At 48.3% G+C, this 21,670-nt stretch overlaps 5 protein-coding genes across 9 annotated transcripts; 3 read left to right on the plus strand and 2 right to left on the minus strand.

Moving 5' to 3' along the window:
- The first annotated feature begins 1,469 nt into the window (after positions 1-1,469).
- On the plus strand, positions 1,470-3,824 carry LOC121603491 (transport and Golgi organization protein 2). 2 transcript variants are annotated; one of them, XM_041932281.1, is made up of 3 exons: positions 1,470-1,903; positions 2,194-3,390; positions 3,459-3,824. In XM_041932281.1, the coding sequence occupies exons 2-3, from the start codon at positions 2,744-2,746 to the stop codon at positions 3,679-3,681; spliced, it is 870 nt and encodes a 289-aa protein (XP_041788215.1). In that variant the 5' UTR covers positions 1,470-1,903; positions 2,194-2,743; the 3' UTR covers positions 3,682-3,824. The 2 variants fall into 2 exon arrangements, with proteins under 2 accessions (XP_041788215.1, XP_041788216.1); XM_041932282.1 differs by lacking the exon at positions 1,470-1,903 and adding an exon at positions 1,961-2,019.
- LOC121603486 (RRP12-like protein) lies at positions 3,767-8,785 on the minus strand. The gene is made up of 8 exons (XM_041932274.1): positions 8,248-8,785; positions 5,909-8,164; positions 5,677-5,836; positions 5,345-5,617; positions 4,958-5,238; positions 4,733-4,887; positions 4,106-4,649; positions 3,767-4,020 (listed from the first exon to the last, which is right to left on the minus strand). Exons 1-8 carry the CDS (start codon positions 8,652-8,654, stop codon positions 3,909-3,911), a joined length of 4,188 nt encoding a protein of 1,395 aa, XP_041788208.1. The 5' UTR covers positions 8,655-8,785; the 3' UTR covers positions 3,767-3,908.
- A 221-nt stretch (positions 8,786-9,006) lies between these two features.
- On the plus strand, positions 9,007-10,769 carry LOC121603490 (something about silencing protein 10). Its single transcript, XM_041932280.1, has one exon. It carries the CDS (start codon positions 9,123-9,125, stop codon positions 10,590-10,592), a length of 1,470 nt encoding a protein of 489 aa, XP_041788214.1. The 5' UTR covers positions 9,007-9,122; the 3' UTR covers positions 10,593-10,769.
- On the minus strand, positions 10,619-14,301 carry LOC121603487 (squamous cell carcinoma antigen recognized by T-cells 3). The gene is made up of 6 exons (XM_041932275.1): positions 14,133-14,301; positions 13,865-14,061; positions 13,440-13,781; positions 12,532-13,367; positions 11,230-12,427; positions 10,619-11,147 (listed from the first exon to the last, which is right to left on the minus strand). Exons 1-6 carry the CDS (start codon positions 14,178-14,180, stop codon positions 11,027-11,029), a joined length of 2,742 nt encoding a protein of 913 aa, XP_041788209.1. The 5' UTR covers positions 14,181-14,301; the 3' UTR covers positions 10,619-11,026.
- Positions 14,302-15,357: 1,056 nt separating this feature from the next.
- On the plus strand, positions 15,358-21,389 carry LOC121588964 (transcription initiation factor IIA subunit 1). Of its 4 annotated transcripts, none has more exons than XM_041907448.1 (8): positions 15,358-15,459; positions 16,375-17,072; positions 18,203-18,388; positions 18,528-18,545; positions 18,652-19,216; positions 19,364-19,732; positions 19,822-20,075; positions 20,162-21,389. In XM_041907448.1, the coding sequence occupies exons 2-8, from the start codon at positions 17,049-17,051 to the stop codon at positions 20,267-20,269; spliced, it is 1,524 nt and encodes a 507-aa protein (XP_041763382.1). In that variant the 5' UTR covers positions 15,358-15,459; positions 16,375-17,048; the 3' UTR covers positions 20,270-21,389. The 4 variants fall into 4 exon arrangements, with proteins under 4 accessions (XP_041763382.1, XP_041763383.1, XP_041763384.1 ...); XM_041907449.1 differs by having other exon boundaries at positions 15,364-15,459; positions 16,378-17,072; XM_041907450.1 differs by lacking the exon at positions 15,358-15,459 and adding an exon at positions 15,535-16,267.
- The last annotated feature ends 281 nt before the right edge of the window (positions 21,390-21,670 follow it).

Below are 21,670 nucleotides of genomic sequence, written 5' to 3' on the forward strand. Positions count from 1 at the left end.
TCGTGTCACCGCTTAATCGCGCCGGAGCTAGAGCTCAAAGGGTCATGAAACCTGGCCAAGGTGGATCTGTGCCGTAGGCGGGTGTCCGATGGGAGGAGGAGAAACCCGATACAGCTCCCGCTGTATCCACCCGCAAGCGCATCGCCGTACAGGCGGCAGGCTAAACGAACGCGGGGTGAACGAACGATCTGGCGGTCTCGGTAGTTCCGGCAATGCGGCCATTTATCGTTCGTTCAACCCGTGCGCCAACCAAAACCCGCCCCTTGGGGGAGGGTTTCGGGTGGCAGAGGCACGAATTGCAATCATAGGCAATCTAGCCCGATTGGGCCCAGTGTGATTCATGGTCACCGCTAGGATTGGAGCGGTAGTGGTATTGAGATATATATATATTTTTTTCGTGGTTGGATGTTATCCTCATCGTCGCAATGGGGGTTTTATGAGATTCGGCTGCACATTTCGATGCCAGGATCGTTGGAGTTCAAGAAACTTCAATTTTTACTATATAATGCCAAATTAGAGCATCCCAAAAATGCCATTTAACGGCACCGATCATTCAGGAAATCTGAAAAATGTCTTCCGTATTGCCACAACCAATATTAGTCTTTCAAAAACTTCTTATAAATACTTATAAATAATTCAGGAATTTCTGATGGTGATTTATATTCTGCCGCCACGTAACCGCTTCCGGTGCGGAACCGTGGTACACTCGTCAACTCGCAGGACTTAACTACATGCCCGTCATGGGTTCAAGCTCCGTGTGAACCAATGTCCGTCATTCGTAGTACTTATTATTCTGCTAATTGACTAATCGATGTCATAGATAGTCAGACAGGCCTTGCCCCGACAACAAATTGTGTCAAAAAAAAGAGAAAAATAGTTGCTCAGATATCGGATAGTTTTAGCGTTCCAAAAGGCCGCCTTGGAATGGGATTCGAACTAATTTCAACCTTTGCGGAATCTGGCACGTGTCTATGCAAGGAGCATTTTGGCAGCCATGCAAGCATACATTAATTTCAATGGTTTAAAGTATCACAAATGTTCTTGACAAATTTACCAGCTGATCCATACCTTCTCCTTTTTATTAAACAGAACCATTTAAGAGTCAATTGAAAAATAATCTAGTTTATACTAAAATCGTGTTTATACTAAAATAATACTATCGTACAATTAAAATGGAGCTTACACTGTGTTCCGGGTCAGTTTCTAATGTGAACGGCATTATTCAACAATCGCACGAACTGTTTCCAACAGCCCAGCTGACGACAGCTGTTGAAAATCATCATGAAAGTTTTGAATAATGCTGTTCACATTGAAAACTGAGCCGGAAAGCAGTGTTTAATTAGAAATAGTAAATATATTTAAAAAAAATAGTATTATCATAGTTGAAAACGTTGAAATACTTCCGAACGTGCGCCACGCTTGCACATGAAACGAAAGCCAGCAGCAAAAATATTATTGTTTATCTGCTCGCGCACCAACCGTCGCATAACTTTCGTTCAACACTGTACCCGGCGGCGGCCGCGACTCTAGCTTTCGAATGTGTTTACCAAGCTCACCGAAGTAGGCTACTACCGCTTAGCGTCGGCATCGGTCTTCGCAGGTGAACAGCGCGCGTGAGCGGATCCGGCGGTTGTAAATTTACCTTACTATCGCGCTTTACCACACACACTCACACACCCAGCAGCCCCTCGGAGGGTAGCAGCGAAATTTTGCTCCACAAACTACGAGCGCACTTACCAGTCAGTGTGCACAGCGACAGTCGAAACAGCAGCTAGCAGCAGCCAAGTCGGACAAGCGCAGAGGAGCGCAGGCCGAAAATCATCTGCCCATCATCCTATTCGAACGGAGGGGGTTTTTGGTCGCTGTTCTTGATCACGCTGGCTGGCTGGTCCCCTTTAGCAAGGTAACGCTTATCAGTAATTTTTTTCTCACCTCATCCAATCGATGTTCCGCTTGTGTCGCTATCGAGCGTAGTAGCGGCCACTCCGCAGGAGGCAGGCCAATTGGCCCATCCCAAAAGTACGTCATCGATGCATTCACTGCCAAACACGCACACACCAACTATATCGTTCACACACTCCCTTACCAATCAAACAAAATCACTCAACAAAGCAGTCTGATACAACACGTCATTCCGGTTACTTATCTCGTCGTTTTTTTGTTTCTCCCCCTCTCCTTCTTTTTCTTCCACAGCAACCTTGATAAGGTGTAACCGAAGTCGGCAAGCGGTGGATGGATCCGGACCACCGGAGGTGACCTTTGACACACCACCACCGCGTAAAGAGAAAACACGATCACGGTATCGAGACAATATCGTCGGTGGAAGAAGGCCACGCAAGGAAGGTCATCAGTCGTGGAACGCTATCAGTATTGATTGGATTATCATTGCACCGAAACGGCCAGAGCGACGCGTTTGTTGGTGCGTGTGCATCAGTGTGCATCCAGCAGCAGTCACAAAGCAGTGGCCATACGAACACACGAAGGTTCGACAGCAAGGCAGAACAAAAAAAAAGAAAAACAACCAAACGCGAACACACAAAAACATTCGAGCGGGGAGAGCAGGTTTCGCTTTTAATTGCAAACAAAGTAGGCAGGGTAGAGGATCGCCAGGGTGCCTGCAAGAGTGCCGAATCGAAAGTGAACAAGCAGTACGGCACGGTTACAGTCGGTGTTTCGATTGTGCAGTTGTATGAAGGGGAGTGATTCGAAGAAAGAGTGGTATAATACGTTTTAATCGTGCGTCATGTGTATACTGTTTGTGTACGTGGACGACGGTTCCGTCGCAGGGCGGTACCGGTTGGTGCTGGCATCGAATCGGGACGAGTTCTATGCCCGACCGGCCAAGCTGGCCGCACCGTGGGAAGAAAACGCCCGCATCATAGGAGGCCGTGATATGGAGCCAGGTCGCGAGGGTGGTACTTGGCTCGCGATCGGTAACCATCCCGCGGGGCAGATTAAGCTCGGTGCGCTGCTAAACGTTACTGGCGAAAATAAGGCCAACGTTACCAATGGCCGGGGACCGATCGTGGCTAACTTTCTGAAGGGCGAGCTGGCCAGCCGCGCGTACAGCGAGCAGTTGCTGGCGCAGGACAACTTTGGAGCGTTCAATTTCGTGTCGATCCAGCTGGACGCGAAGGGCTCGGATCGTTCGGAGGGTCGGAACCAGCCCGGCGGTACCGTGTTGCACACGAGCAATGCACCGCACAGTATTGACACGTGCAAGACCGGGCAGGCGCTTGGATTTGGCAACAGCACGCTGGAGAAACCGCTGCAGAAGGTTTGCCGCGGAAGGGAACGGTTCGACGAGATCGTGGCGAGATGCAACGTGCCGTTTGCGGACAAGGATGCGTTGGTGCATGAGCTGATGGAACTGTTAAAGAGCGATGTCCGGTAAGTGGGCTGACGGGCGTACAATTGTTGTTATAATTTTCGATTAATCCTACAATTGCTTCTTCTAGACACTTTCCGGACCCAGAATTGACACGGCGCGCTGGACAGCATGCGGAATTTCTTTCGAGTGTTAATGTGCGCATGCCCAACGGTAGCTATGGCAGCCGAACGCACACCGTGATCCTGATCGATCATAACAATCACATGGAGTTTATCGAGCAAACTTTGAGCGGCACCGATCCACACACGGGCGAATGGATAACGACGCGCATTGAGCGGGAATTAGTGTAACGTAGGATCGAACCATACCATACCATGCATGCTAATACCCAACTAGGTAGGATAATATCATCTGACTTTGATATAGACAAATAGGTTAGCCTTCTATATTCAATTTATAAACAACTTCTGACGAAAGAGGGAAGTCACAATGTTATGAATGTTTCCATTTGCTTTTGTCGCATCACAAATCTCCTCCGAACACTGCGTGCGCCTCGCCGCGCCATCGCTGCTTTGAGTTATTTTCGCTTCGTGCCAGCCTTGAGCAGGCGTTTCTTCGACCCGGCAGCTGCACCCTTTCGAGCGCCTTTCACAATGCTCTTAAACTGTCCTGCATTTTTCGACCGTTTCCTGTTTGTAAAAAGGAGCAGTTTGCGATAGTTAATGAAAATGTTGAATTTGTGAATTAAACAACAACAACAAAAAAACTACTTACCTTCGATTGAGAGAATTGCGGCTGAGTGGAACATACGCGTACGGTTCGTGTTTGCCCTTGCGCAGCATATCTCCGGACGCTTTCTTCGTCCGATATTCGGCACCGGTCGATACGTTCGATTTAGCAGTGCGGTTCGACTTGCTACTGTAGCCCGACTTTACCGATGCAGCCGTTGGACGATGAATACCCTTACCGCCGGCCACGTACCGGCTAGACGTTCCGGACATACCGGAACGAGCGCTAAGTGCATCGATTGCTTTGCGCTTCCGGGACGAAGGACCTTCCTCATCTTCGTCCTCGTTCGGTCGGTATTCCTCCTGTTCGGCCTGGCTGTCGTCACTGTCGTCCTCGTCGTAGATACGCTTTTTGGTCTTGTCCGCGTACCCAAGCGCTTCGTCCGGATCTTCGTCCGAATCCGAATAATCTTCAATGTCTTCGATGATGAGCCGACCGTCGGAAGCCGTCTTAAAGCCACGGTTGGCATCTTTGTGCTGCTTGCTGGTACCCGGACGGGACTGATCTTTCTCTTCCATTGGTTCGTTGGCTGCAACCATTTAAAAAAAAAAGGTTACGATCTGACACACAACACTCTTTCGGTTATGCACACACACACACACGTATACATACTTGTAATTTTTCCAATCGCATCCAGATCTGCTAAATCCACGATGTTATCTTCCGATTCCTTGATGTACGTATCCAACCCCTTCTTCTTGGAGCGATTCTTTCTTTCATCTTCTACGCCCGAATCTGAGTCAGAATCCGCGAGGATATCATCGATGCTGTTGAGGGAATAAGGGCAATTATTGCAATAGCTTGTCCCGGTCCCTTCTTACCCCATCCGCTACTTACGTTAAGCTCTTCTTCTGCAGTTCGCTCGTAAAGTCATCCTCATCATCCTCCTCGTCCTTCTCTTCGCCATCCTTGCCGTCGCGGTCCTGTTTGTTGCGCTTTGCACGCGACAAATCTTTCCTTATTTTCTTCAACCGCTTGTGCGTCTCCTCATCATTGCCCGGTACGAGCTGTATGACTTCCTGCGCACCAAACCGCTTGCACAGCTTCTTCCAGATGTAACCCAATATCAACCGACTGTGGCGCTTGGTATCGGGCACCATCATCGAGAGCGATTTGACCTTTCGCAGCAAAAAAAAGGTAGACGAAAGAATTGGGAATTGAGAAAAGGAGTTTAGAATTTACACATTGCCTGAGGGCTCACGACGACGACAGAGCAATACTTACGATCAGAGACAGATAGTTGGTCACGAGCGGAACGGGAAGAATTTTGGTGTACGAGTGCAAAAAGTGCAACGCAGCGTCAACCTCCATGCGTGTTTTGCCGATGAGGAAGGTGAGCACCTGGTCCAGCATGAACTTGAGCGAATCGATCGACAGCGAACCGGTAAACTTTTCCAGCACCGCACGCAGCACACAGATCGTGTTGGTGATCAGTTGGCTGTCACCCACGAACCCGGCAATGAGGAGATCGATGAACTCATTAATCTGCTCCTGGTTCTGCAACGGTCGATATGAAGATAAGCAAATATGTACCACACATTACTGTCCCTACTTACATCAAACATTTCGCCAATCTGTTCCAGCAATTGTACCGCAATCTGTTCCTTCTTGACTGCCTCCAAATGATACGTGGCAACCACTTCCGATAGTGTTCGTGTCACCAATTTTCCATTCAGCAGTACCGTCGGCTGCTTGTCTAGCATTATTTTCAAACATCTGGTAAAGCAAATTATGAGTTTGAGTAATGTTTCAATGGAAAGCGGAAATTCCTTAACCGTTACTACTTACGCCAAACGCGGTGCCTGAATGCCGTCGTACGTCTGGTGCATCGTGCCGAGCAGCAGCTTCTCGATATTGCCCATCTTGTCGGCCACAAACGCCACGCAGCCCTCGTTCTCCGAGGACAAAATTTCGCGCAACAGTTTAAACGCTTTCTTCATCTGCCGGCGCAGGTTTGCATCCCTCTTCGCGACCGTGTCCTGCTTCCGGTCCTGCTTCAGGATCACCGAGATGTACTTTTTGTAAATCTCCTCCAGCTTCTCCTTCGTCTGGTACAGGGCGAGCTGCTCTACGATATCGAACAGCGTGTCGTAGATGAACGTGCCCGGCGCTTTCTCCTGCAGCTGCTGCAGTGCCACGTTAAACATCTCGTCCAGTACGGGATTGGGCGTGATCGAGATGTACGCCTGTATCGTTTCGAACGCGGCCTGCCGGACCTCGTTCTCGTAGCTGCCGTTCGGTTTCGTGGTGTAGATGTTGAACAACCGTGGCAGGAAGTTTTTCGCAAACCGGCCAATCTCCTCCCGCTCGGACGGTGTTTCCAGGTGCGTTATCAGCTCCTTCAAACCGTCCAGTATTGGTGCCCGCAGGTCGGGGTTTTCGTTCAGCACCATGCCGAGCGTTTTCGCAATGAGACGGAAGTTGGACACGTCCTTCGGTTTGCGGCAGAAGCCGGGAAACAGGCCCCACAGCTGGCAGCACAGCAGCTCGAAGATGTGGGATTGATGTTTGTTGTCCGTTTCCTTGAACTTTTGCCACAGCATGTAGCACTGGTAGGCCAGCTTCAGTATGACGCTGTTGAACAGCTCGAAGCTGGAGTGCTGCAGACCTTCGCGCAGCAGCGGCAGCATCCACGTGCGGTCCAGATCGATCTTGCCGTCCGAACCGGCAAGCGGTATGCACTTCAGCACCAGCTGAGTGTCCATCGAACCGACGGCTTGCAGGACGGCATGCTCGATCTGGATGCGGTTGGAGGACTGTGGATCATACCTCGCGCCGAGTGTCGTCAGCGCGGGTGCAAGCGTCTCGCCGAAGTAGCGCCCGGTAGTATCGAACGCTATGGCCAAAATGATGAGCACTTGCTTCGAGGCATGTCCGAACGGTGCCGTGCAGAGGACGTCGATGATGTACTTCAGTGACTTCTCCAGCGAGGCACGATGTTTTTCGACCTCGACCTCGTCGGCACAGCACGGTTGCACACACTCGTACAGTATGTCCTTGAGCGCATTGGACGCGGCCGACACCACGTCCAGCTTTTCCGAGGACCAGAAGTCTTGCGTGCACACTTGCACGAACTTTGGCAGCGCCGTGCTGCACAGCACCAGATCGTACTTGGCCAGGAACAGGTGGCCCTCCTTCAGCACCGTCAGCCAGGCGATGATCTGTCGCGAATCGGACCGCTCCGGACGGTAGTCGTACAGAGCGGACAGCAGTTTGCCGGCCAGCACGGGTGTAAGGTTTTCCGTCTTGGACGTGAACAGCGAATGGAAGGTTTGGAAGCAGTTCGTTCGTATCAGCACGTTGGTGGCGGTCATGATGGAGAGCAAATTTTCCGACACCAGCTTAATGTCGTCCTTGTTGAACACGGGCAGCGCATTGTGCAGCAGCCCCAGCATGTGCAGTATGACCGTTTGGTTGTTGCCAAGGTTTTCCGGCTTAAACTGGGCGATGCAGAACCGAGCCACACGCCCCCCAGCAGGATGGTGTTTTACCACCGGTGCTACCTTTTTCGGCTGCTCCTCCTGGTCGGCGGTGGCGGTGTCCTGCTGCTTCGGTGGTAGCATAAAGCAGCTGCCATGAATCACGGCCACCACGGCGTGCTGGGCTGCTTTGCGCAGCTTCGGCTTGGTGTGCGTGGTGAACGCAAGTATTGCGTCGAAAAACTTGAGCGTCGATGACATCTTCCACTGATCGTACGCTTGCGCCCGCAGCAGCACCGAAATACAGCCGATCAGGTTGCGCGTCATCGTGTGGTTTTCCGTTTCGGTGTAGCGTTCCAGCAGCGCCAGCAGCGTTTGGGCTGTGTCGGAAAACTTGCGCCGCAGCACACCCTCCGGCACGGACTTGATGCCCATCGCCAGCAGCGAGACGGCCGCATTGATGTCGTTTTCCTCCTTTGCCGCCTCGATCGTTTCCATCAGTGCGAGAAAGTACTCGGTGCTGCTTTGGCTGCCCGACTGCTCCTTGATGACCTCGGTGAGAGCGGCCAGTATCGCGAGCATATCTTTCTGTAGCTGCGAATCAGCACGGAAATTGGTTAACAGCCTGAAAAAGAAAAGGTTCTCATTATAGCATATATTTTGTAAAAAAAAAAAAAAAAAAACATTATCTTCGTCTTTACTGCTTACTTCTTGAAGCTCATGTTCGAGCAGGCACTCCAGTTGGAGGCAAACGTTTGGAAGGTCTTGAACGTTCCCGGCTGCGAATCGGACATCATCTCATCGTCGCCATCTTTCATGCTGAACGATTTCATACTGGCCGCAATATCGTTCACCGTCGGAGTCTTGGTTTTGCCCGCGCCACCACTACCGTACGACTGGATGGCCTCATGCTTCAGTACCGCCTCGAGCGTTAGCTTGCTTTTCCGGTCCGACTGTTCGCCGGCCGCCGGAGCAAGGCTCAGGTTGGACTGAAAGAACCGGCCCTTTGCCTTGGCGCGATGTTTGCTTTCCTGCGGATTGGAGGATGAAGCGCCTCCCTTCTGCCATCGCTTCGACCCGGTCTTTCGCTTTAGTTTCGAACGAAATTTACTCATTTTCGTTAATTACAGCGTACGAACGATAGGAGAAACTGTGTTTATTGCAGTAAAAAGCGCACTGAACGGAGCAACGCACGTGCACGAGTTTTCGACGGACCGAATGAAAACAAACCTGCTGTCAAGAGAGCTTCGCTGACAGTAGACGTTTTTGAGGTTAGGGTGTTTTGAAGCAGTTTTGTACGGTATTCATTTTATCGGTTTTTTTTATTCGCAGATAATTTTTTTGTTCAATGCGAGTATTTACTCTTTAGATTTTGATTTTTGTGTAATTGTCCTCTAAATGAGTAACAATTAAAAAAAATAAACATTTGCCCCTTCTTTTGGTGAGGCATTGGCTTCCCAGCAAATCAAAACAAACAATTGCTGTCAAAATTCCACAACAAAGCACACGTGCATGACCCGCGTAGCTGTGCCTCCCGTTGTGGTTCCCATAGCAAAACGTGTACTAGTGCTTAAAACGCAAAAATGCCCGACAAAATAAAGTTTGGCGATGTGGGCAGTGATTACGAGCCAACTGCTTCCGAAGATGAGTACAGTGAAGGGGAGAAGGAGTTGCTAAACAACGTACGACAGCGTAACCGCCGCAGCGAGTACGATGAGGACGACGACGTGCAGCATCAAGCCGTTCTGGGGTTCGACGACGACGAGGATGACTACGACAACGCTGAGTACGAGGACGAAGAAGACGAGGAGCCGGATTTTGATGAAATTCGTAAATTTGAACACGACAGCGATATCGACGACAAAGGCGAGGAGGACGATCTTCCCGATCGGTATGCGTGGGGTAAGAAGGCCGGCGCGTACTATGGCACCGGTTACAAAGACCGGGACTACGATACGCTTACCGCCCAGGAGGAAGAGATGGCACGGATGGAGGAGGAGGAAGCGATGGAAATGCAGAAGCGGCTCATCAAGGGCATGACCGATGAGGATTTTGCGCTGGACGATTTACTGTCCGATGATGATGCGAAGGAGGCGGCAGCAGCAGCAGCAGCAAAGGATGTGGACGTACTGACGGAGAAGTCGGTAAAGAAACGCGCTCCATTTAGCAGCGAAGAAGTAATAGTTATCAAGGGAGATTTGTCGGATCTGAGCGAAAGCCAGCGGTTGGAGCTGTTTCGCAAAGAATCGCCAGAGTTCGATGGACTGGTCAAGGAAGGTGTGGCCAAGCTGAGCGAGTGTGCCGACGTGCTGGAACCCGTTTTGGAGCTGCTGAAAAAGCACAACAAGCTGTCGCACCCACTCGGCCAGCTGTTGGTAAAGCGGTACGAGCTGCACATGCTTTACTGTAGCAATATTAGCTTCTACGTACTGCTGAAATCGCAAAGGGTGGATATTCGCAAACATCCGCTTGTGAAGCGATTGCTACAGCTGAAGCGGTTAGTACAGGAGATGGAGCAGAAGTACGAACAAACGGCAAAGGCACAGGTTGAAGCACTGTTGGAAGCACACGCGGAAGGACTAGAAATTACATTCGATGATGAGTTGGACGGTGGAGCGTTGAAATCCAAGAAGGCACACCGCTTGCGAGTGCTTGACGAGTTGGAGCGAATGGATTCAGGAACGGAAGACGACCTGGAAGATGCCGGAGAGGAGGAAGGAAGCGATGCTGAAGAATATTCGGCGAAGCGTAGGAAATTGGACCACGTTGAGGAGGAGCAGGACGTCGAGGAGGCGGAGGAACAGATGGAGGACGAGGAAGAGTTTGACGTTGATGGGAAGCGCAAAATCACCTACCAGATGGCAAAGAACAAGGGTCTATCGGTACGCAAGCGTAAGGATCAGCGTAACATTCGCGTGAAGAATAAGCTGAAGTACCGCAAGGCAATCATTCGACGAAAGGGCGCCGTGCGAACCGTTCGCACCGAAAGCAAACGGTACTCGGGCGAGAGTAGCATCAAACCGTACGTTAAGAGAGGAATTAAGCTTAAGTGAGTTCCCCGTGACACAGCACAGCAGTCTTCTGATCCATGACCCGTGGATGGGCAAGGGGCTGTTGTTCACAAGCAGATTTATTTCCAAACACTTGGTACGTCTGGTGTGCGTGACGGCGCACGTGTTACATTTAAGGAAAAGTAATTAAAATGTTTCATTACAAAAAAAGCGGGAAAAGTAACTGGTCCATGTGGATTTGTATCTATGAGAGTTGTTGTTTGAAAGAATGGAACGTTAAATATGAGAAAATGTACTTGGGAAGAGAGTATAAGTACTTGAAACAGATAAGGAAAACGTGTACGAATTTTCTTACTAGTGAATATGAAAGCAAACAGGCGTTGCTTTCCATCGAAGATGGCAATACAGCCAAATTATAGTGAATAATTTTGGAAACACGAATTGTGTTAGCCAGCACTATCCTACACATGAGCTAGTTACTTAAGCAATAATTTACGAAAATCGTCATTCGATTTTGGCTTCTCTTCCGAGGCTGCTGCTGCGCTTCTCTTCAAGACGGCGGTTGGAATCATTGGCGATAGTTTCTGCTTTACGTCCCTGGAAAGAGAATGAAGCAAAGAACTCGTTTAAATCGTGCAAACGTCACCACCCTTTACACAATTGAACTATTCAATCTTACCATTTGCCCAGCAGCTTCTTCCCGGAGCCCAAGCTAGAGCTCGAGCCGCCACTATCCCCCACAGATAGGGTTGGTTCCGTTGCGGTTGGATTCTTCTTGGGCGGCGGTGACGAGATGGCGACAGTGATCGTGAAACCATCAATCACGTGCTGATCCATCTTCAGGACAGCATTTTTGGCGGACGATTCCTTTTCGTACTCCAGGTACGCTAGGCCCTTCGATTTGCCACTCCGGAAGCACACGATGCGTATGTCCTTGATCGATCCGAACGGCTCAAACAACCGCCGCAGTTCCTCTTGTCCCAAATTGAACGGTAGCCCTTTGATGAACAGTTTGTTCGGTTCGAACGACGACGAGTACTTGAACTGATGTGGACGAGTTGTCTTGTCGCGTGCTACATTCGAAATGAATACCGGCCGACCGTTCAGTGGACGTCGGTCGAAGCTGAGCGCTTTCGGGACTTCTTCTGCGCTGGCCAGCTGCATATAGCCGAAGCCACGACTTTTGCCCGAACTCGAGGCGACCAGTTCTATCGATTCGATCGCTAGGTCGGGGAAAATCTCGCGGATATCTGTTTCCGTTACCTCAAAGCTAAGATTGCTGACGAACACCTGTCGGCTTTGGTCGCCGCCAGGTTTCGCGTCGCTTTCGCTATCAATGTCGATTACGATTTGCGGTTTCGATGGCTCCTGTTTGCTGAGGTCATGAGTTTTGGAGCTGTTATGGAGGGGTGGAATGGCCGGTGTTTTAAACTCTTCGTGCCGTTCTCCCACCGTATCGGACAGATTATCGTTGGTTCGTTTCATTTTTTTCTTCCCCGGTGGTGAACCGCCGGTTCCGTCCATGGAAGAGGCCTGTCTTTTCGCGGCTGATGCGTCCGAATCCTTGTGTGCGGTTGTTCCGATCGCTTCTGAACGCTTGCCCTTCGTTGCACGATTTGACGGACCATTTTTGGAAATGGTCTTGTAGTACTTCTCGATCGTAGCATTGCACAGCTCCTGACAACTTATCAGCTGCTCCAGCGTACCGTTGCAACGCTCGAATCGCAGCCAAGCGGCAGCCAGCGTTTCGGGATCATCCAGCCCCGCGGTGGTAATGGACTTGCGGTACAGTTTACGCGCTGCTTCGGGGCCTCGTTTTGCTTCCATTTCGATAAACTCAATCCACAGCCCGACACGGGACGAATTATCGGAGCTGGCTGTAAGAGAAAGGTAGCAGTAATTGTCATGCTGTTTCATAAGCCGAATTACACCAGCCAGCATGCAATTGAACCGGAAAAGCTTTCGAATCGCTATTACTTACCCATCACACTGTACCACAGGTCGCGTCCTTTGTTCGGTTCGCCCAGCGCTTCGTACTCAAGCCGGCCCCAGTATTGCAAAATCTTGCACTGTGGATCGGCCAACACGCCCCACGTTCGGCCCAGCTGGTTCCAGGCAAGATCAAAGTTGGCCCGCAATATGTCGCGCTCCTTTTCGCTGGCAAAGTCAGTCACGCGCCGTAAGTACGTCAAGTACTCGAGCCACACCTTCACCGACGCTTCCGGTGTCTGCAGCCCAGCGGACGCTACATCCTCCATGATCTTCAGGATGGTCATCTTGGAGGTTGGCGTCGCCTGCCGCTCAACGATGCGCATCTTTTCCACGTACAGCTCGGCGCTCCACGTACAGTTGCGCAGCGCTCTGTTGACCAGGTCGAGTTCGGTTTGGCGAAACACCGGCGAGGCCGAATTATCCTCCGCGTCCGGCGGGCAACGGTGCAGATAGCGCACATACTCGTGCCAGACTGCCCCATCCAGACAACATTCGGTGACCATACGCTCGTACAGTATTTGCACCTCGTCGTCGTCGAGCAGCGTTTGGCAATCGGCGATATACTTTCGGTACAGATCCGCCCTCTCCTGGTGGCAGTGCGCTTCCAGCGCGGCGAGCGCTGTTTCGTGGGGAAGCATGCGTTGCAGCGCTTCCTTGGCCTGTTTGTACCGTCGTTCAAATTTTTCCACGTCCAGATCGGTCAGCACATCTTTGTACTTCTCGCACAGTAGCTTATACTCGATGTACGAGTCCTCCATGTTGCGGAGCGGTATCTTCAACTCCTGCTCATAGATTCGTGCCAATCGATTGAAGCTGGCGGGAGAGCTAAAAATATAAATTGTTTAAAAACGTTGATTTTCCAACAAAAAAAAAATCCCCCTCCTTCGCGTAACTCACTCTCCATCTTTTGTCAATGTATCCTCTCGGTACGCTTCAAAGATGGAACGTCCCTTCATCGTGTGCAAACCGTAGGTCGGGATGAGTGTTTTCCAAATTCGCTCCGCAATTGTTTTGCTGTTCGTTTTCATTGCCAGCGCGGCAAACTCTAGCGCTACCTCGGCCGAGTAGTAATCGCTCAGCGCGCGTTGGAAAAGTTTTTCCACCTTCTCCACCTCTTCGTCGGTCGTCGCGAGGGAAGATTCAATTTTCAGCCACCGCAGCCAAATCTCGGGCGACAGTGGGTACATTGCGGCAAATATTTCAGCACTTTGGCGAATCTTATCCAGGTCATTCATTTGGCTAAAATTTGAAGAAGAAAAAATACATTCCACCCCTTGCAGTAGCCGCTACTGCCACCGATATAATCACAATTTAATACGTACTGCGCAACTTCCAGCAGCTCAGCGTAGTTATCGTAGTTGTACTTGTCACCAGCTATTTTGGTAAGAATCTCGATGTACTCCTTTATGTGTTTCGATTCAATCGACTCATCGTTATCGTCATCCTCCGTATCTTCGTCCTCCGTGTTGGTACCGTCGGACGATTCATCTTCCGTGTCGGCACTTTCATCCAGCGCGTCCTGAAGGAACAGGCAAACACAATACACCGGGTCAGTGCAATGAGACGCGAAAAACGCGAGCATATACGTACGATTTCAATTATCTCGTCTTTGGGATCCTTCATCTCAGCGTCCGACATGGTTGGGAATGGGTGGTTGCTATTTTTACACAAAATAAACGCACAATACTCTACTAACTCCGCTCCTCCGTTTTGTTTCGTTTAATAACCTTACAAACTGGGCCACAACAACATTTTGACGTTTGTTTTTTTTTTACGCAAAGCGCCCGCTGAGAACGTTCAAAAGCAGCGTGTAAACGTATAGTTAGAGGTAACGCAACTTCGCCAATGAAAGATCTATGTGAACGATTTATTCATTGTCTGCATGAAATGTCACGAAAAAAAATTATTCATCCATTTTCAACAACATCAACTTTATAAAAAGGCGACTCAATTAAGAAATCGTGAAACATCGGCCTTGCTCCGTGTAGTTAGTGCTTGAGCAATGCTGAAAAAGAAGCATATCGGAACATCCGTGAGCCAACAGAGTGACCAGAAATATCAATATTTCTGTATTCCTACCGATATTTGATATGCTTACCAATTCACAGATTACCACCCAAAAACTATCGATTATTTTTATCCTACCGAAATTACGGTTATAGGATTTTCTCATGATACTGACCGAAAAGACATCAAACCATAAACTTCATATGAAATAATGAAACCATTAGCGATCAGAATCAGAAGTTTAACACTGACAACAAAGGGCGGTGGCAACGCTGATCGGATGCGATTTTATCAGACAAGATTTATATCGGATTTGACAGATAACGTCGGACGTGCGATTTCGTTGTCCGACGTTATCTGTCAAATCCCATATAAAAATTTGACAGGCCGTCCGATAAAATCGCATGCGAAAAAGCGTTGCCACCGCCCTAAGGCCCGTGTCTATACTTCATGTGATAAAATTGGACGTGCTAGTAAAATTTTATATAGGATTTGAAAGATAATGCGAGACGGGCGATTTTGTTATATGGCTGAATAAATAAAAAATCTGACAATTTTCAGATCGATACTTCAGACAGACCTCATTCGTGTGAACGCTATGAATCAAATCTGATGCATTTTAAGTAAAAAAGGATGTATTTATTCGTGCAGATTAGCACACCTGCCCCCCTCCGTTTAACACTTCGAAAACATACGGCGCGGCGCTCAAAGGTTGACAAGCCGATAGCAATTGAAACTCCTACCGAAAACTATAGATAAAATTTTGACGCTCCTACCGAAAACCGCCATACCAAATCTGGCCACACTGCCTGAAGTAGACATCACGGATAAACGAACTTTCGCACCATTTCTTGTTCACCGAAAAAGTGCGTGCGGTCGTGTGTTTTGTCTGAAGCAGAAATTTTACAAGGTCCGGCAAAAAATATTGTGCATTGTGTGGGAAAGATTATGTATTTTCGCATAGAATTGTGTAAATGAAGCTCTTCCGTGAAATGTAGCCATTCTCTTGGGCCAGTGGCTGTAGGAGTTGCTAGAAACGCTCAAACCTCACAATACAGTCGCCCGTAGGGACGGCATCACGGAACCCTACGGAAGGAAATCTGAAACTCTGATCGCATCTGACCGCACATTGTGCTCCTATGAACAGCGGATATCCGGTCAGATCCCGGCATTGTCTTCCGCATGCTTGCGATTCGCTCTATTCAGCACTATCTCAAGCCTGCTCTTTCCTGGAACGGCAGAAACTCGCTTCAAGCCAACGAAGCAGAACGGTGATAGAGAAGAAGAAGCACTTGTAGCCTACTGCCGGGAGCTATGTCTACGTAGAAGGAAAAAAATATACCACCCCAAGAACAACGCAGTGCAAATGTACCGTCCGGTCGCGTGATCGTTCACCCTACGCTGCTTCCATTTCACGGACATAGTGCGCGGCGTATTGGTGCCGTGTCATCACCGTGCTGCATCAGTGTTCCCATTTCCCTTCGCGGGTTTCTCCTAATTCCCCCCCCCCCTCCCCGGTCCCAAGAACGAAACTGCTGCCGCTGACATTCCGACGTTCGAGTGACAGTTGTACAAGTATACAGTATTGCTCTCCTGCTGCATTGCAAAAGCGCAGTGTCGTTTGTTCGCGAATTCCGGCATCGACACTTACTCGATCCTTACTTGGTGGGGCGGCTGGGTAGATGGGGGGCTCGTGTCGCCTGAACTAAGATCCATCGGTAGTTTTATTGCATTTGTGCACTTATCGCTGCTCACCCGCATACGCTGATGTAAACATAATCCTTTTAACCCATCTCGTGCTTGTTTGTGCTTGTTTTGTTTCTAGCAGGGCCGATTCAGCCGAAGAAGACGAAGCAGCAGAAAACAGACAAAACAGTGTGTGAAATGACCAGTGCCAAGTACGGCCGCCAGTGAGTGTTTCGGGCGGCAGTCAAAGCACACGCCAAAGCCGACTACCTTTTCGTACGTCTTCGGCCATCCGGTGTTTCGCTCCCGTGCCATTCTTGTGCAAAACGAGAGAGAGAGAGAGAGAGAGAGAGAGAGAGAGAGATCGTACTGGGCTCTAAAGTATTGCGAAGCGCTGCCAGAAAGTGTACAGCACATCACCCAAATCCCTATATATGAGCACAAGGGCCGTGTTTTTCACGCGCCACCCTTGAAGCGTTATCACGGTTCGGCGGCAGCTACAGCAAAAACATCAGGCAGCATTTTCCTACATCACCCACCCATCTCTCTCTCTCTCTGCGGTGTGCGGTTTGTTCCGTTTCGCGTGTTTGCTAACTGTGAGTGTCTAAGTGTGTGTGTGTGTTTGTCCGCAACAATATCCCGTTCTGCTCAAAGTACACTCGGCATCGAGGCTTCCGCCCTATCGGAAGGGTGAATCTCATGACGCATATCTTCATACGATTCTTTTAAACCTGAAAGTGTGTTTTAAGTGTGATTGTTGGTGGAAGCAAGGATTCCTGTTGAGAGGAAGTTGATCAAAGGACAAGCTTCACCATGTCGCTCAGCCAAACCTCGGTGGTAAGTGAAAACAAATGTTTAACAATAAATGCAACAAGTTGTTCCTGATTGCCGATTCCCGATTCTAATTCTGATGAACATCTCGCTGTGATAATTTTCTTGAATCACCGTCCTTCAATCATTGTAAGGCTAGTCTTTGAATGCTAAAGTGTAATGGTTCACCGATAAGAGCGTGTAATTCGATAAAAAGTTTGGATTCGCTCAATAGTTTGCAATTAGATACAATATTATTGATAAGCTGATAACAAATGATGGCCGTAACAAAGGGGTGGGGGGGGGGGGGTCGTTCCATATGCTCTGCCGCAAAAGAACGGCCCGAGAAAAAAAAGATGATGATGATGATGATGATGAGAGCGCAGGGAGGAGTTTTCACAACAGGTTGTCAATAGCAACACGAGCGTTGAGAGAGCTTTTCGACGTGCCGCTGCGTGTGATGTACTAATTTTAACCCATATGGTAACATCATCAATAACAGTGTTATCATGGTTTGGAATGCAATTTAAATTTTAAGATAACGGCAAAAAACTAAAATGCGAAGGTTTGATATATGACGGTAAGCAAAATTAGAACAAATTCCAACAACAAACTGGTGTATCGTTTATTCTGTCCCTTATATTGAGAACCTTGATCGGCAAGGTATTTCAAAATATATAAAATATGACATTTAAGCCTTGATGCGTCTGTTGCAATGCAGTAAATACGAAAATAACAGCACAATGTGGTATGGTGCTACTGCATGTGGTACTACTGTGTGATTTCTACGGTGCGAGGGTTGAGGAAGTAGGAGGGGGAAACTGTTTATCTCATTTATCAGTTAATACTTTGTTTCAACGCTATTCATTTACGGCGAGCAACTATTGGACAAGATCATTAATAACGAAATTAGATGGAATGGTGGACTTCCCCGATGTGCTTGTGCAAGTAATTAAATACTTTTAGGAGAGCAATATGATTTAATCTACAAGCTCTTGTGTTCAATCGCTTTGGAACAATCTTGTTTGTGCATTAACGCGTAGTAATTATCCACAGCCGAATAGTTCACAGATTTTTCATAAATTCCGTTAAATTAAAGTGTGTTTGAAAATCAGTTTTCTAAACGTTTTACTTTGTATTTCTGTATTTTCCCACAGCTAAAGGTCTACACCACGGTCATCGACGATGTCATCGCCGGTGTCCGGGATGCGTTTCTCGATGAAGGTGTGGACGAACAGGTACTGCAAGAAATGAAGCAAGTGTGGACGTCGAAGCTTTTGGCTTGCAAAGCTATCGAATCCACCCCAGAATCCCAAGATCAGCAGGCTGGGGGAAATGCTAAGGTAAGGTTTGTGGTTAAGTTTTCCCAACGAGAGTAGTTTATTGTGCTCGAATATGTAAATAACATGTGTTTTTTTCTTACGTTTAATCGATCCTTTTTAACTTACCATCGCCCATAACAATGACACACGGATAACACAGTCAGCCTCACACGCAAAGGTAGGAAAACCCAAACCTAATCATTCACTCTGCAGGATTAGAATATTGTGTTAATAGTTAGCAATATGGACTCATGCTTTCCTCTTTGTCCCAAAACACTTTACAGAGCAATGGAACGAAGAAATCAAAGGCTGCCTCAGCCGCGGCTTCTGCCGCAGCGACGTCAAACAATCAGCAGGAAAATGGAAAAGCAAACATTATCACAAAAACCGAACCAGGACAGAAAAATGCAAACGTACCTGCGTTGGTCCCGGCCGGAAGTGCACAGCCAGCGGTACCGAATCAGAACGCCACTACAGCTGGTGGTACCACTACTACGACCACGGCAGCGAATACTACATCAACGGCAGCTGCACCAGCACCAGCAGCAGCAGCAGCAGCAGCAGCAACCCAACAGCAACAACAGAATTCGGCCCCGGCTGCTGTCGTGGCGGCTCTCGATCCGAACAAGCTGGTTGCCATCCAGATAACGCTACCGGCGCAACCGAACGTCGCCAACAGCCAGCCGCGCGTCCTGACGATCCAAGTCCCGGCGTCCGCTTTGCAGGAAAATCAGCTACAGCAGGTGCTTACCAGTCCGATCATTTCCTCCATAATGCCACTACCGCCACACATCGCGTCGACCGTACTGCAACAGCATGTGAATGCGTACTTGCAGAATCTGAATATAAGTAAGTTCTCATCAGCCTGAGTGTTTTTCTTTGTGATAGAATCGTAATTAGTGATGCTATTTTAATGGATCCTGTAACATTGCCCTAAACAAACGATTGCCAAAAGATGTTCCACACACCTATATTGTTCTTTTCCTGTATTTGTAGATGCCGTACCAATCCAGAAACAGCTCGATGGAGCTTGTGACGATGACGGTTTCATGGTAGGCGAAGCACCAGAAGTAGAGGTTTCACCCATCAGCTACAAACTTGTGGAACTGTCGCCAAACGAACCCCTGGAACGGTGTCGGCTCGATCGGCAACTGCTAAGCGGGCTTTTAGCTGGTCAACGATCCAATTGCTGGTCCGCCTCTGCAAAGGAAAGTAACGAACCAATTGCTTGCAGTAGTAGCAGCAGCAGCAGCAGACGCGGAGTTCGGTCCAAAGCATCTGCGGCTGCAAGAAATGCTCGACGTCGTCACCCATTTAGAGCTGCTCAAGCTAAAGCTGTCCCTGTTCTCAGCGATCAAGAGCAAGGTAACTGAGCAACAAGGTGCATGAATAGGAGAATATGTGCTTACCGTTGAAAATTGTTTTTTTTTTTGCGTTTGTTTCTGTTCGTGCAGCTCTTACCTTCCACATCTGCAGTAGTCTTCAGCTTGACGGTGCCGTAGATACGTCCGACGAAGAGGGAAGCGATATCAGCGACGACAACATTGTCGACGATGACGACGAAGATTTGGACAAGGAGGAGGAGGACGACCTGGAGGCCGAAGGTGGCGCAGAAGAGGAACCGCTCAATAGCGAAGACGACGTTACAGATGAAGACGCATCTGATTTGTTCGATACGGACAATGTTGTCGTGTGCCAGTATGATAAGGTATGTGAGAAAAGGACATTTATTTGATATTGTTTTTATGTTAGCCATTAAACGTGTTTGTCTCCCTTCGATGATTTCGTTTCCAGATCACGCGATCTCGTAACAAGTGGAAGTTCTATCTTAAGGACGGTATCATGCATATAGGTGGCAAGGATTATGTGTTTCAAAAATCGAACGGCGACGCTGAATGGTAAGCGCACCAGCAACCACAAATCAACCAATCGGCGGAAAACGGCGAATTTGAGTGCCTAGCAGCGGGGATGTGTGTTACGGTGTCATTCTTAGTGCGACGTACGGGGCGTTTCAGAGTTTATAGTAGAGCGAGAGAGATAAAAAGCCTAGTGGAAGGTACATTATTGCCATTGCAAACGGTAGAACATCTGCAAGCTGCACTGAACTGTAGGGTAGATCAACGATTTTAGATAAATTACTGCGAGAGAGCTGTGTGCTGCGGTGGTCGAGTAGAAATGCATCAATGCAAGGAAGCTGGTAGCAGAACCACTAAATGAAGCAGCTTTGTGTGAGATGTTGGCATGATTGTAATACGTTTTCGGCAAACCGATACGAACCCATACGTCGTGATACGGATATCCATCACGTCTACGCTAATAAACCAAATGGGGTGAGTGTGGGAATTTCGGCTTAAATGGCCATCGCAAGTCTCACTCACGCAACTCCCCTTCGCCCTTGTACCAACCAACGAATGGATCAAACAGCAGGAATGCCATTTGTATGTGTGGTAAAGATCACCACGAAGTCGATCGATTTTTGTTTTTACTAAACAACGAGGAAATAGAGTTTGACTTATCGGAAATAGGAACCATCTCGGGGTGCGCTTTGGCCGCGGGTTTATGTTCAGTAAACTTAATCTATCCCCCATGCAAGGGAGAAGTGAAAGCTTGATAGATCGGCAAAATGGAAACGAATCAATTAACAAGATAACTCAAAAAGGTACACAAGTTTGTAAACGATTCCCGTATGTTTCAGTAAATGTCGATTAGTAAGTGCATCATAATATACTAAGAATGTGAGCTATTTTTACACCATCAAAGAATGATTCAGGGCAGTTGTCATGTTCATACATTCGACTTATTGTTTTAACAACTCGCGCAACAGGACACAATCCTCGGTGTTAGCGTGAGATTGTGCTTTATTTTCATCTCTACCAATTTGCACATCCTTCGTAGAGTTGCATCCTATCCGACTTGCGTTCTTTTCTTCTGTGCAGCACTTGGTGCAATTTCGTCATAACATAACGTTAGAATTTTTCGCTAGCACTAATGTGTAAAAATATAAGTGTAGATTGTGGTGGAATTGCTTGTTTTTATTGTAATAAAGTAAGAGGACAAGTTTTTTTTCTCTTGTGTACGTAGTGCATAATAAAAATTACAAAAATACCTTCAAATACAATCTTCTCGCGGAGAGATCTATAGCATGACGATTTAATCTTGTTCATCCGAAATTAGACAAAAGTTCACCCTTTAACATATCAGTCCGTTAGTGCAGTTTCTGAGGCTTTGTACAAATTAAAAATTAAAATGCGAAATGTGTTTTGAAACGGCTGTCTCTGCCCACATGTGTCATATTTAACTTTT

This window comes from Anopheles merus, chromosome 2R (genome assembly GCF_017562075.2).
Source record: "Anopheles merus strain MAF chromosome 2R, AmerM5.1, whole genome shotgun sequence".
Lineage (NCBI taxonomy): Eukaryota > Metazoa > Arthropoda > Insecta > Diptera > Culicidae > Anopheles > Anopheles merus.